Source organism: Lygodium microphyllum, chromosome 8 (assembly GCF_053477565.2).
Source record: "Lygodium microphyllum isolate KBCC chromosome 8, Lygodium_microphyllum_v1.1.10, whole genome shotgun sequence".
NCBI lineage: Eukaryota > Viridiplantae > Streptophyta > Polypodiopsida > Schizaeales > Lygodiaceae > Lygodium > Lygodium microphyllum.
In genome coordinates this window covers 78,227,276-78,242,571 of record NC_141142.1, presented here as the reverse complement: position 1 = coordinate 78,242,571, position 15,296 = coordinate 78,227,276, and the positions used below count along the sequence as shown (strand labels likewise).

The following is a 15,296-nucleotide window of genomic DNA, read 5'->3' as shown; positions in this document are numbered from 1 at the left end:
GGAGGATTATTCTAATAGATCTCTCATTGCTTCTTCTTTGGATAAACCAATATTGGATCAAAGGTCACATGAAATAGAAAAAAGGTGGTGTCATTGGGAAGATTCTCATATCTATGGCGACATAATTGCTAAAGAATCCAATCCCACAGACATTTCGAAGAGATCTATTCAAGTTCAAGAAGATCTAAAATGCCTATGCTATAAGGATGCACCTCATCAGCAAACCGAGGTTTACCATATTGATTTGAAGCATTGGCAAGAAAGAGAATGGGAAACACTATCTATGACATATTAGGAGAAGATCTCAGTTCTCCTTCCTCTCCTCAAGTAATTGATCTTGATTCCCCAACATCACCTTATCAAACATTAAGTTTTCATATATGCAGATACAACCAACAATCTACCTCTCCTGAGTTTTCTAGTTGTAATGATTCGGCTCAAAAACCCAAAAGAGAAACTTAGTTTCTAGCACAGTTAGCCATATAATATGATCATGCTTGCATTGGAGCATGGGAAGATGAAGCCATCATTCCTATGGCACAATTAAATGGAGAGCAAGATCATGCTTGGATCAAGGTATGGAAAGAAGGACCAATAATTTCTACCAATGATCATTGGTCTCAACACACCCATGCTATAGAATTTATTGAGAAAAATCCACCCCCTCTTGGTATGATAATAGCTATTTCGAAAGAAACTTTGGTCATACCAAAAAAATAAAAGAAAGCTGATACCTCTAAAGTAGATGCAGAAAAATGTACATCTCTATCTCAAGAGTCTTTTTCAAAATTAGTCAATGAAAAAGAGTCTCATGATGAGATGGGGGAGAAAGCAAAAGGCATCAAAGGATCTAAACCACCAAAGGATTTCGAATCTCTTGATCTTATTAATAGATTTGAACCTCCTATTTTGGAAGAATAAAAAAAACTATCACCTCTTGTTTCTTTCATGTCAAGTTCTTCTAACAAGTTAAAAGGCCTCCTAGAGAATGCCCCTAATGAAATACTTTACATGATGAATTCTTCTTATCCAAAGAAGAAAGGAAAAGGTAAAGAACTAGTAGGATCAAATAAGAAAGTTCCTCTAAACGATCAATTGGTCTCCTATTGATTTAGGAAGAATTGATGCTGATAATGAAGCATGGATGCACAACTATCCACAACCCAGCATCAAGGTCTCAAAGCCTACAAGATTAGCTGACTATGCACCAAAAACTGAAGACTACATTGAAGCAACTTTGGGTTCTCTTCACATAAACAAACCGGTCCTTGAAGGCCAAATCGAAAACTTATTGAGAAGAAGAAAAATCATAATGCTATATCAAGGTCAGATGGTGAGATCCTATCCCATCCTTACTTTCCTTCTTCAGATCCATTAGATCCAGTTTGAGTTAGGAAAACCACTCTAAGAGAGGATGCAAAGGGTTTTTGTTGTGAAGATTGGGTTAACTATCGAGAATAAACATGTAAAAATGATATTCTTCATTGGAAAATATAAAATGGGAAAATATCCGCAGAGATGATTTGCTTGACGCCCAATCAGATCCAAAAGTCTCTAATCCTGAATTGAGCTATACTATTATTGAAGAAAAATCCTTGGATGATCCCATTGATAGCCAGCTATAAAAGAGTAACTACCAACTTGCACAAAGCTCCCAATGGTATTAAACTAGAGAAAAACATATATGTGATGTCTGTGCTCAATGGAATGATGATTCTAATTGGAAATATTGTAATGATGATATCCAAAACAAAACCAATCCTAATGACTATGATGATTCTAGTTGGGATTACTATGGTGATGAATATGAATACCCATATCCATATAATCCAAATTATGATAAAATATGTAAGTTTGAAAAAACTATCCTCACCTCAACTATTGTCAAGGAGTATATTCCTAACTACATGCCATATCATCCTCGCATAATGGGATACCCTACTTATAACAGATTAGATTATGATCCACCGAGCTTTACAAAATTTGAACATTGAAAATTAGAATACTGTTGATAATGATAATCATATCGAAGCCTTCGACTACATCGACTCTGATGAAAGACTTCATATGATGTTACTAGAACCATATTGTCTCAATGATGCATCTCTTTCATTTGAAGATTTACAAAAAGCTATGACAAGTTTGAGGCTAGAAAGAGGAGGTGTACTAAGAATAGAGGTGGACAATTTAGGGAGTCTAGGCGTGGAGCGCCTAGTACTTTTTAATGCAATGCCACTTCTACGTGTTATTAGCTATCCTCACAATGCCCACAATGCCACTTCTATGTGTTATTAGCTATCCTCACAATGCCCTTTACGAGTGGAGCTTGAATCCATCGGTCCTATCCTAGGAACCGAACTTGGCTTCTCACACAATGCAAGGAAGGGCTACTCTAAACGCTCTTGGGTGTCCTTGAAGAATGCACACCAATTGTTTCTCTTTCGATACAGGAGGGACACACGCCAACCACGCTTGTGCAGGGGCTTTTTCTGTCGGGGGCGTGTCTGCACGTACGATGGCCGGCTGGATGCTGACGAATGGTGGCATTGCAGCCGCTGTGGCCCTGCCTCGAGCATACCTGGCGACCAGGCTCCCCTTCTCCACTGCGAGAGCGCTCTCTCGTGATCATGCGACCACCGATGGATCCTCTTCAGCAGGCAACTGAACGTTTCTCTGTCTTCGCTTTCATAATGTCTTCAGGAACATATAAATTAAGACGAGCTTCCATCTCGTTGTACAAGAGAAGAGACATGATCGGATGACACGTGGGTCGACAGTAAAAAATATAACGGTTAGTGTTGTACTCGGTGGAAATTGCAGGAGACAAGGTTTGGAGAGGGCAGGCAAGCTGAAGGCTGAGCCATCGATAGGCAACACGATCAGACGTTAACTCCTGAAATCTATTCAGCTCCTTGCTATCGACTGAAACTAGAGTCTTCTTAATCCTGTACCCATCATGGTACCTTCAAAAGGTAACGTGACCTTATAGATAGCGTTTCGCTTCTTTGGGTTTCCAAGCTCAACTAAAATCCTCGGCCCCTGCATCAAACATGGCTTTGGATCCGAATACATCAAAATCATTTAGAAAAACCGCCTTCAAACCACAATTAGTAGCCCATGAACTTCTAAGAGACTGCAGCTTTCAAATAGTATCTCTATCCAAACTTTTTTTAAAAGGACATTACAGCCAAGACAAGATTTAAAGTTGTTTGTGTCCATCGTCTCTGTGTTGCGAGCTGCGGAGGCACAGGAGTGCGAAAGGAAGGTGGACAGTTTCAGTGACAAATACCAACAGGATAATCTGGTCTTAAGTGCCCATAAGATTTGACATCAATCACCTCCACAAACCACAACACACATGCGTCTAACTGCATTAACATGTGCTCCCTTTACTAGTTTCAATCTTAAATTGCAACCTATGGGCAGCCTTATTACCATGGGTGGAGGATTAATGAGGTCTCCACTAAAAAAACCCATGAATTCTAATGGTCACTATGGCCTTTTTGACCAAAAGTAAATTCCTCCATATATCGAAAGGATAAAGTTACCATCAAGTTGATCGTGCCTGTCAACAAAAGGAATTTGCACTTGCAAGTCATGGTGGATGAGCATTGCTACACCAAAAACTGTTTTGGTCATTTGTAAATATTATCACTGTTTATCTATATCTTCACACCTTAGAGTCAGGTTAACCTAAGTGTGATTGGTCATCTACTCAAGTCAGCAGTTGGGAAGCCAATTGAGTGGCAAGTGCCAATGAAATTTTGTGATGGTGTGCAAAAGTTAGGAGGCAAGACCAGGAATTTAAGGAGGCCTATGGATAGGACTCTTGAGATTATTAAGTGTAGGGGATGACTCCTTCCTCTTAAGCTACAACTCCCAAAATCTAGATAGGTCGGCAAATACATCTAAGGTGATGTGGGAGCTCTTGAGGCTTGAAGGCTGAGGTCTAGGCATAGGTGCTAGCTCTAGGTTTGGGGATGAGCCAAAGAGGCTCTATGGTTGTGAGCAAGCTAGATGCAAGTCCCTCTATATTTTGAGCTTTAAGTCTGTTTGTTGTCTTCTTAGGGTCTTGCAGACTGATCCAAGAAGGGCTTAATTGGTGGTACTAGAGTTGGTGGTACTAGAGCCATATGTTGCTGGAAAGTGTTCAATGTCAGGGAGGGTTAAGACTAGAAAAATCCATTGTCATGCTTCAGAGGCATCTCATATCTTGACCTTCTCCTTGTTGGAGTCAGGCGGTATGAGACTTATTGGAAGCAAATGATGGGTTTTGCAATGATGGATGAAATGGATAGTTGGTATTTGTAGCAAGTTAAGGTACTTGGTACTTGTTGTGACGAAAACAAAAAGGGTTCCATGCTGATTGCAAAAGGAACCAAGAAGGGCACATTGTATTGTTTGCATTGTAAAGCCTTGAATGGCAAGTTTCTTGCAGTTGCTGAAATTTGCAGCCACTTGGAGTTATGGAATAAGAGATTGGGCCATATGAGCCAAAAAGGACTTGATGTTCTTACCTCTCTGAAGAGGGTTGATGGAAAAGGCTCTAAACTTGATTTTTGTAATGAGTGTCAGTTTGGAAAGCAAATAAAAAATTCCTTTTACTTTGGTGTCTCTCGTAAGTCCAATGTCTTGGACTTAGTGCATTCTGATGTATGTAGTATGCCCGTGAAATCATTAGGTGGTGCTGCATATTTTGTCTCCTTTATTGATGATTGTTCCAAGAAGATTTGGGTGTACTTGTTGAAAAGTGAAGTGTTTGCTGTTTTTAAAACTTTTCATGCATTTGTGACCACTCAGATAGATAGAAAGATGAAATGCTTGAGAACTGATAATGGGGGTGAGTTCACATTGGCTGAATTTAAGTCATTTTGTGACTTACATGGTATTAAGAGGGAGCTTACAACCCCTTACAGTCCTTCGTCAAATGGGGTGGCTGAAAGATATAACAGGACTTTATGTGAAGGAGTGCAGTGCATGCTGTCCAGTGCCAATCTCCCTCATGCATTTTGGGGAGAGGCACTCAAAACCGCGATTCACATTTGCAACCGCTCTCCAAATAGGTCCTTAAATAATGGCATCCCTGAGGAGGTTTGGTCAGGCAAATCGGCCTTATATGACCATCTACGTATATTTGGATGTGATGCTTTTGTACATGTTAGGGATAAGCTGAGGAATAAACTTGACCCAAAATCCACCAAAGGCATTTTCATGGGCTATGGTGATGAGGGTGAATTTGGCTACAGAGTGTGGTTACCTCAGTCCAAGAAAATTATTCGCAACCATAATGTTGTGTTTAATGAGGCAAAATTGCTGAAAGGCTCTTTAGCCTCTAATGAAGATCTGAAAAAGGTGAAATTTCAGAGTTTACAGCCACCCATAACTTCAGAAAATGAGCCTCAAGGTGCTGTACCACAGGCTGAAACTGATGATCAGCTGGTTACTTTTGAGTCAGATGATGATGGACAGCAAATAGAAGCACAAGGAGGTCATGGACAGCAAGATAGGTTTGCTGATTATGAAAATGCAAGTGCTGGAAATGAAAATGAAGGTGCTGTACAGCATGAACAACATGCTGAAAATGGATTATAGCAGCAAATGAATGCTGAAAATAATATACCTCCTGATGTAGACCCAATTCCTGACAATGTTGATCATTGGGTACGCATGTCTATGCGCGTAAGAAGGCAACCACATAGGTTTGACCCCTCCTTGCATTATGTGATGCTTACAGATGAGGGTGAGCCTCTTACATACAAAGAGACCAAGTCATGTGAGTTCAGCAGTAAGTGGGAGCTAGCTATGCAGGAAGAGATTAAATCTCTATATGCAAATGATACTTGGGATCTTGTGTCATTACCAAAGGGAAGGAAGCCACTTCCAAACAAATGGGTGTACAAAGTCAAGATAGTTGATGGGAAACCCAAGTACAAGGCAAGGCTTGTTGCCAAAGGTTATGCACAAAAGGAAGGAATTGACTTCCAAGAGGTCTTCTCACCTGTTGTAAAGATGATCACTTTACGTGTGCTTTTTGCTCTTACTGCTTTTTTGGATTTAGAGCTGTATCAAATGGATGTAAAAACAGCTTTCTTGCATGGCGACATTGATGAGGAAATCTACATGAAACAGTTCGAGGGCTTTGTAGTTCCTGAAAAGAACAGATGGTGTGTAAGCTAAAACGCAGCTTGTATGGGCTGAAGCAAGCACCATGGCAATGGTACAAAAAGTTTGATACTTTTATGCTATCTCATGAGTTTACACACAGCCATGCAGATCATTGCTTGTACATGAAAAAGGATACAGATGGCAGCCCCATAATACTTGTTTTGTATGTGGATGATATGTTACTAGCTGGGAAAAGAAAAACTAGCTTGGATGCTCTAAAAAATCAGCTAAAATCAGCTTTCTCCATGAAAGATTTGGGGAATGCAGAGCATATTTTGGGCATGAGGATTCGTAGAGATAGAATGCAGAAATTGCTGTTTTTATCTCAAGAAAAGTACATTGGAAAGGTAGTGGATAGGTTTAACATGGCTGAAGCCTTTTGGGGTACCCTTACCTCCTTATCTCAAGCTTAGCAAAGCCAATAGCCCGAAAGATGACGTGGAAGCAAATGCTATGAAGGGAGTTCCTTATGCATCAGCTTGTGGCTCTCTTATGTATGCTATGGTTCCTACTCGTCCAGACATTGCTCATGCAGTGGGAGTTGTTAGCAGGTTTATGTCAAATCCTGGCAAAGCACATTGGGAGGCTGTCAAGTGTATTCTTCGATACCTTAAGGGTACACAAAGAAAAAGTATTTGCTATGGGTAGGGTGCACTTAGTTTGCAGGGTTATTGTGATGCTGACATGGTAGGTGACTTGGACACTCCTAGGTCCACCAGCAAGTATGTCTTTATAGTTGCTGGTGGGGCTGTTTCTTGGTGTTCCAAGTTGCAAAACATTGTTGCACCAAGTACCACTGAAGCTGAATACATATTAGCTACTGAAGCTTCTAAGGAAGCTATATGGTTGAGCAAACTTGCAGATGATCTCAGCATGTCTATGGGTACTGTAGTTTTGGATGTGATAGCCAGAGTGCAGTGTATCTGGCTAAGAATGCCATGTATCATTCACACACAAAGCATATAGATGTGCGATATCACTTCATCAGATAGATTCTGGAAGATGGTCAAATCACATTGACCAAGATTAAAACACAAGATAACCCTGTAGATATTCTCACTAAAAGTCTAAGCAGAGCTCAACACAAGCATTGCATTCGACTAGTGGGAGTTGGTTAGCTAGAGGTTCATATCGGACCTTTAAGTGGGAGGTTGTTGGGATATAAAGGCCCAGTAACCTCCGTGTATATAGTACACGCACATTGTACATGTGAACACACCCTTTACGTGCCCTAAGTATAAATACATTTTATTCTTTGTGTACCAACACATTGTTGGTACTCTTATCTTCTTGTACTTTCATTCTGTACACACACTCTCCAGCAGTCATACTCATACGCTCCTGTTCGAACTCAAACTAGTTGAGCTGTGGCCTCACAGTCCAACAGCACGTTGGTTGCCCAGTGACCTACCAAGACTATTGAGGCGATGGTTATCTTACAATGGACTTTTTGGTTTTTTTAAAAGATTAGTATATATATTTTTTTCAAAAGAGTTAGCATTAAGTGAGGGTTTTGAATCGGTTTTCATCCTATTGAGTCACTGTGCCCCGAAGTATAGGAAAAATAAGGATGGATTGCCCCATGACCTTTATACAACAAGCAAAACAATCCCACATACTAGGATAAGTATTTTGGGATACCTAAGGGTGTGTATGTGTGTAAATCATATGGAGAATATGTGGAAAGAAAGGCAAGATGAGTAAGCAAGCAAGACAAGCAAAGCTAGCATGCAAGCATAGGGAAAGAGTGTCTTCGAAGACTGCCATGTGCAATGCCACAATTATGGTGGATCTAGAGTTGACCGCTCCAAGGGTGACCGAAAAGGGATAAATACGCACAGATGCATATTTACATGAACAGAATGCCGATGCATGGGGTAATGTAAAGGAGGATGCAAATATTCATGCTCATGTAGAATGCAATGCAATGGTGTCACTTGGATAGTACCCTCGTACAAGAATTGCTCACTTGCCCAAGTACTCTTTTACAATCATGTCATCTGGATAGTGTGGAAGAAGTTACAAATGTCCACAATAGATAATACATAATAAAGAAATGTTTAAAAGTAAAAAAAGATGTAAATATCATCACTGTCACTATCAAGAGAAGAAAGCTGCCCCCTCTCAAACTGGAAGGAGAAATAAGAGAGAAACATCCTCTCCCTGTAATAGGAAGAAGTAGAGGAGGGTGTACCCAAGCCGATCTGTGGTAAAAGATACTGTAGAACCGGCCGGTTGATGGCCTTGGACAAAATATTTGCAAAATTGTCACTTGATGGCACAAACTCTAGGCAAATGGTGCCTAGCTCAAAGTGCTCTCTGGTGAAATGGTAATGAACCGCCACGTGCCATGTCCGAGGGGAGATGATAGGATTGCCCACAAGGGGAATGACACTCTGGTTGCCACAGTGGACAAGTGTAGGTGAATCATAAGGGAATTGAAGTGCAGCCAGCAAGTTCCTCAGATAGATGGCCTTCATAGTGCCATCAAAGAGAGCCCAATACTTTGCCTTGGCTGTGGAAGCTGCAACTGTCTCTTACAGTTGGCCCAAGAGATGGGTGCCGTGCCCAAGGTGTAGAGGTAGCCTCCATGAGAATGCCGGGTGTCAGGATCTCTTGTCTAGCCAAAATCAGTGTACCCGTGCAAGTATAAACCATGACCATAAGTTAGTCCAAAACTATAGGTACATCTTAAATATCTCAACATTCGAAGACAAGTAGTCCATTGAGACATTCTAGGTGCATTAAAATACTGACTAAGAAAACTAATTGAGAATGCAAGATTTGGCCTAAAGACAAGTAGTCCAACGAGACATTCTAGGTGCATTAAAATATTAACTAAGAAAACTAATTGAGAATGCAAGATCTAGCCTAAAGACAAGTAGTCCAACGAGACATTCTAGGTGCATTAAAATACTGACTAAGAAAACTAATTGAGAATGCAAGATCTGGCCTAGTATGAATCAACCAAAGTAATTTCCCCCACAAGAGAATGAAGCATCAAAAGGCTGATCTGAGGTATCCTTGTGCAAAGGGATACTGGAATCTAGAGAACAGCCCACAAAAATCAAGAGATGAGCTCGAGGGGTGAGCGTTCCTGTCTTGTTATCAGGAGTGTGCATATAAGCATGACTACCGAAAACTCTGAAGTGAGAAATAATAGGCCGAGAGCCAAAGAATGCCTCGTACGGAGTCTTTTTAGGGATCATCGTAGTCGGAGGATGTACACTGAAGTGTTAATTCGACCCAAAGGTGCTTAGGGAGCTTTGTTGTGAACAACATAGAGCGTGCCATATTTAGGACAGCTTGGTTCCTATGCTCTACAACTCCATTTTGTGCAGGGGAGCTGGTAGAGATGAGTTGGCGTGCAATACCTTGCTCTTATAGAAACTCAAAAAACTCATGGGAGGTAAACTTGCTACCAAAATCACTCCTCATAGTACTCACACGATGACCAGTCTGGTTATGAACCAACAGCACCCAAGCACTGAAATAAGTAAAGACATCGGACTTGTGCTTGAGGAAGTACACCCACATATATCTAGAGAAATCATCCACTATAAAAAAGAAGTACAGTGCACCATTTAAGTCAGCAGTGGATGTGGAATCACAAAGATCAACATGAATGAGCCTAAGAGGTTCCGCAGCTTAAGTGATAGACTACTGTGAGGAAAGGGCAATGTTGCTTACCTAGTTGACATAATTTATAGACCTCTTGAGATAGTTTTAGGTGTGGAAGGCCCTTAACCATCCCTTGACGTGACAGGTCATAAAGAGAGTCATAGCCAAGATGTCCTAAGCAAAAATGCCAAAGATGCTCAAAGTCCGTGGGCTTTCGTGTAGTGGCCAAAGGTGGGAACCGATGGAACTCCGAATCATTCGTAGTTGGCTCGGTGAGAAAGTGGGTCATGTGGTAAAGGCCATTAGATTATGGCTTGTCGCGACCAATCACTAAACCAGTCTGAGAGTCTAGGACCTTGACTGTGGTCGCTTTAAAGAAAATTGCTCACCCCAACTGGCAAAGCTGTTGAACGGACAAGCTCATCCCAAGTTGAGGGACATGTTAAAATGTTGGATCTAGTGCATGGCAGGAGCTATGGAGATTGGAAGCTGACTAAATTTATGTTGACATGGATAATGAGTAGACAATTGTTACACAAGTGAATTAGGTTCCAAGATGGAAGCTTGGACTCATAAGGACAATCTTATGTATTGGACTGATAATGACAATGATACTAACTGAAAGAGGAAAGCATCATGATATTGCATTCATCATTATGAAAGTGATAGTAAAGTATAATGCTTTATAGAAGTTGGGTTGTTCCACTCTCCTCACTGTGCATATGGGATTTAGGACATCTCTTTGTGGAGTATACATCATTTATCATTTCTCAACATCCCCCCCTCAAATGATGAGTCCCTACACTTATTGGCTTTTGCCCCCCCTACATGGTGATATGGCCCTGGGAAACCAGGTCATAGGCAGCCTAGTTAGGTTAAAGCTTGAAACTTTACATCTTTGGCAAGGGTTTTTACAAAGCAAATCTACTAAGGGAAAAATAGAGATCTAGTATGGAAAAAACATATGAAAGATACAATGAAAATTCTTAGAATAATCTGTCAGAGTTGTTGATGGTAGCAGAAGCATCTTTTTCTTCTTCTTCATTCATAAACTGATTTTGGTGGTGATCATTCTGCATTTGCTATGCTCTTTTCTTGTGGAAACATTCACTGGCTGTATGGTGAGTCTTGCCACAGTAATGACATATAATCCGATCCTTGTTGTTGGTGCTGAGCCCTCAACCACGGCCTTTTGCTCCATAAGTACCCTTGGTGTATGTAGTGGGAGCTCACGCTCAACCGCCAAGACCCACAGACCGCTTATTGTTTCAAGCGTTTCAAGCGAGCTCTCATGGCTATCTCTCATCTAGCCGACGCGTCGTTGATCCTCTCGGGGTGTAGTGAGCTTACCTTGATGCCGAAATGAGTTGCCTCCTCTCTCGTATACGCCGGTAGCTCCACGATCCTAGATGCTAGCTCAAGCATTCTCAAGCCTCCTCCATCTCCAAGCTCCATCCATCGTAGCCACGCGCGTGAGAAAAGAGAAGAGAAGAGAAGAGAGAAGAAGAGAGAAGAGGAGATGGTGAAGAGCTTCACCTTCTTGATCCCTCACTCCCACAGACTCACTCACTTCCTCATACTCACACTCCCTCTCTCAAGAGTACACACATAAGCAAGGTGAAGAGAAGAAGAGAGGACTCTTGTTAGCCACACACCAAAGAATGAGCTTCCATTTACTTTATGAACTTCATATACAAGCCCTAAAATCCCATGGGCACCCGTCCCTTTTTACATGACCGACCATTGTGGTAAGGTCCCTTTTTCTAATTCCCTCTTCTTGCTTAATGCCCTAAGTCTATACCCGTCTATTCTTTTACAAATGGCACAGGAGGGAGCCTAGGGCTCTTTTATAAGAGTTTTTAGAGTTTTTTGAGACGCCTTTCATTTAAAATTGCGCTTTTTGCCTTAGCTTAGCTTTAGGGGTGGCCTCTATGCCTTTGCTATTTTTTCATTCTTTTTCCGCTTTTTTCTTCATTTTTTCGCCATCTCGAATTGAGGTTAACATTACCCCTCTCCGAGACAGGTGCCAGTCCCATGGCACTTCTAGCTGTTTGTTGGGAAAGGGTATTGACAAGCTATTGGCCAGGTGATGGTAGGGCCACATGTGGACTCAGATGCTTTGGAAGCTTTGGCAATGATGGTTGACGGAGAAGCCAATTAGATGTCAAGTGGATGATGGGTCCTCCGAAGTTGATGGTTTGTTGCATTTTGTAGTACCTGAAAGGAGAAGGTGCGGTGCTTTACCTAAGGGGAGTGTCTACCTTACTGTGTGGTGCATTGTGCTCATGCTGGTGGAACGGGGAGCTGGGTTTAACCACAGGCAAGCCTGGGTGATGTTTCACACTTGAGGACCTCGTTCGTGCGGTAGGGAGGTGAGGTGTGTGTAGCATAGGGTGACAGGTCTAACCATAGGCGAGTGTTACCTCCCTAGGTATGTTCTGCCCTTGATGTGCCCTAAGCGTGAAGTGGGGGGTCAAAAAGGGGCTAGGGGGTTAGGAGTGGAGCCGGCTGACCGAAGCCGCCGGATACGCCTAACTTGAGGATCCCTAGGTGCAGTGATCGTGTCCTGTGTGGTCCTGGTTGTGTCTTCATGTGAGTCTTTCTTTCCATGTCTTTTTCTTTTTGTGATGTGTTTTCTTGCCTTCCTTTCGTTCTTTTATTTTTATTTTCTTATTTTTTTATTTTTTTTCTTATTAAGCCAGGATGACAGCCAGTTTCTAACTTTTATCCTCAGAGTGAGATGGAGAAGGAGGCCAGATAGATTTGCTAAAAAACTGCCAGCTTTGCATGTATCCCTTGAGATTCATGTGAACATGGAGTGAAGTGGTAGAGAGGAAGGGGTGGTTATATCGGGTCTATTGTTCATATCTTCAAGAAAAGCTAGGCAAAAAGAGGGTAGAAGGCTAGCTTTCATCATCAAGCGCATCATGGTGCAGCTATCGATGGGGTTAGGATAAAAAAAGAGGGGTGGGAGGCCACGTTCTTGTGGGGTAAGGTCCTGCATAAGTAAGAGTTTAAGAAGCCTAAGGTAGTTACAGGTGGTTATGAAGGCTAGATCGGGGCAAGAGGAAAAGTCGGTGAGGAAGCGGGTCATGGAAACGTCTAGGCTTTCAAAGGTAAAGGTGGGAGCTTGTTCAAAAGAGGCATAGTTAGGATTATGGATAATGGGGAAGTCATAGCGTCCATGGAGGGTAGCGTCAAAATCCACTTCTACCCTACGAGGGTACACCATAAATGTAGGGTTGTTCCTCTCGTAGGGTAAGATGTTGCAAAAGGCCATCTAGGCGAGCATGCTAATGTCACACACCCGTCTCCTGCACATGGACTGGCAATTATAGCCTTGTACAGAATGTGGCACTTCAAAGACCTTATTTTGCCAAAAGTCTGCCTCTTCGGTCCCCCAGAGAGTGGGATTCTTTTGTCTCTCTTCCAGCCATTGCTGGCCTAGTCGGCTTCCAATTGCAATCACTTCCTCCACTACTTTAAGTGGCATGACTCTTCTCAGGTTGTTGGGCAGAAGGAAGCTAAATGAGAAGGGTTTTTTGTCCCTTTCCTGTCGCTCCCAAACTATTAATTCAGCATGGAAACCTGCTGGGAGGTCATCTGGGCATGGTGGTAGGGGTGCGGATGGTTGTACGACCGGCTTGGCTCTCATTTGTTTCTTGGTTTCTTGCACTAGTTTCTTTCTCCTTTCCTTGAGGGCGGCTTGTCTTTCCGCAGATGTGTCAATTGATGGCTGCTCTTGGGAATGTGGCGAGGGGGGTTGTGGGATCACCTTTTCTTTAAATATGCCCATATCAAATTGGAGTTCAGCTTCATTCCTCTGTTGGTCTGCTTGCTGTGTTTCCTCTTCAAAGCCTAGTACATCGACCTCTTGGGGGGTTAGGCCGGCCATCAATAAGTACTTCCATTGATCATCAAGGCTCAGCCCCACGACATCGGGTTGGGGTGGCATGTGCAGTCCTGCTTACAGGGCCCTGTGGGCTATGCTTAGTTTCTTCTTTGCCATCTTGAGGGACTCCCCTTCCTTTGAGTGGGTGGTATCCATTAGTGTATTCAAGAAGGCTTTCTGTTGAGTGTTGAAGGCTACTTGGGCGGCCTCTGCTCTGCTCTCTGCGAGGGTTTTCTCTTTTTCCACGAGAGCCAAGGCGACGTGCCAAGGTCTTCATCCTCCTTTCATTCTGTTCCTCCCATTCTTCAGCTCTCTTTTTCATTTTCTCCATGCCTTTCCCCTACCTTTGTACCATAGCTATGAGTCGTTGCTCGTGATCTTTTAATTCTTTGCTCATTTTCTCTTGCTCTTTTCTTTCTAAGTTCAGCTTCTCAGTCATGGTCTCCATCTCCTTGTGATGTGGTTCTTCCTCTTGCTTCCTTTCCTCTTCTTTGGTGGCAAACTCCTCCATGCCTCGTTCGATCTGATCAGTCTTTGCGGTTAGCTCTTCATGTTGCATGATCAAGAGTTTATACTCCCTCTGCATTTTTACCGATTCTCATCTTCCAACCGCTGCCTCTAGCTTTCCTCCCTGTGGTCCTTTGCCTTCAGCTTGTGTTTAAGATCAAAGATCTCCTTTTGTTGTATGGCTATCTGTCGGGTTTTCAAGCTGAAAAGCAGCTACCGACTCTTTTTCCGCAGCTAACTCAGCCGCAGCTATCTTCCTCTCTTTAGCTTTCTCTAGTTGAGAGAGCAATTCAGCAACGTATTCGTTATAGTTAGCTGGTGGCGTCATCATCGTGTGGATCGGAGTGGTTGAGGCCTTCACTTTCTGGCGTTTTGGATCTTGTCTAGATTCAGCGTCTGTGGCCGGCCTCTTCTGCCCCGTGACTGTGGTTTCCATGCTCTTTCCTTGGGCTAATTCTTTATTGATGAAATATTTTCCAGGCCACAAAGTTTGAGACGTCGGCACCAGTGGGGATGCTTGGGGTGAGGGTGGTTGCTTCGATGGTAGACACTAGGAGGGTTAGGATAGGATGGATGGGGGACTTTATCCTTGCCTTCAGTGATGGCTGGCGGTATGATCTCCGGCACCTGAGTGCTTGAGCCTGGTCCCTCCTCTTGGGGCGGACTTTGAGCTCCTAGGTCATCTGCCCTACTTTGTTGCTCTATAGACCGACGTGTGGCTTCGGCCATGTCTTCCTTCTCCTTCCTTCTCGGCTCCTCCTCTTCCTCAGCAGCCCTTCTCTCCCTCTCTTCTTTTGCTTTTCTAGATTCTTCCTCCAATTTATCTGCTTCTTCTTTTTCTTTCTTCTTCTTCTCTTCGGCCTCTTGTTTTGACACCTTCTTGGCTTTCTTGGCTTCTTCCTTTGACTTTTCTGATTTCTGTTTCTTCTTCTTCTCCCTCTCTTCCGCCTCTTTGAGGGATTTTCTTTTTGCTCTCTCTAAGTCCTCCTTCTCCTTTTTGCGGCCTTCGTCCTGCTTCTTCTTTTGTGTCGTCCTCTTCTTAGGTTTCTTTGCTTGCTTTTTGCTTGACTGTTTCTTCTGTTCTCTCTCTTCTTCGTCACTTTCGGTCCTG

General features: G+C 42.7%; 1 protein-coding gene across 10 annotated transcripts in view; it reads left to right on the top strand.

The window, feature by feature from the left end:
• Positions 1 to 2,328: 2,328 nt before the first annotated feature.
• LOC148032488 (uncharacterized) overlaps positions 2,329 to 15,296 on the top strand; it is a 96,962-nt gene continuing 83,994 nt past the window's right edge. For 3 of the 10 annotated variants that reach the window (XR_015691641.1, XM_087683166.1, XM_087683168.1), the window contains exon 1: positions 2,344 to 2,657. Coding sequence is in view for 8 of the 10 variants with exons in the window: in XM_087683166.1 (XP_087539292.1) it covers positions 2,420 to 2,657 (238 nt within the window). In the remaining 2 variants the exon portion in view is untranslated. Of the gene's footprint in view, positions 2,658 to 15,296 lie in introns of all 10 variants that reach the window. The other 7 variants (XR_015691640.1, XM_087683164.1, XM_087683171.1 and 4 more) reach the window with 5 other exon arrangements.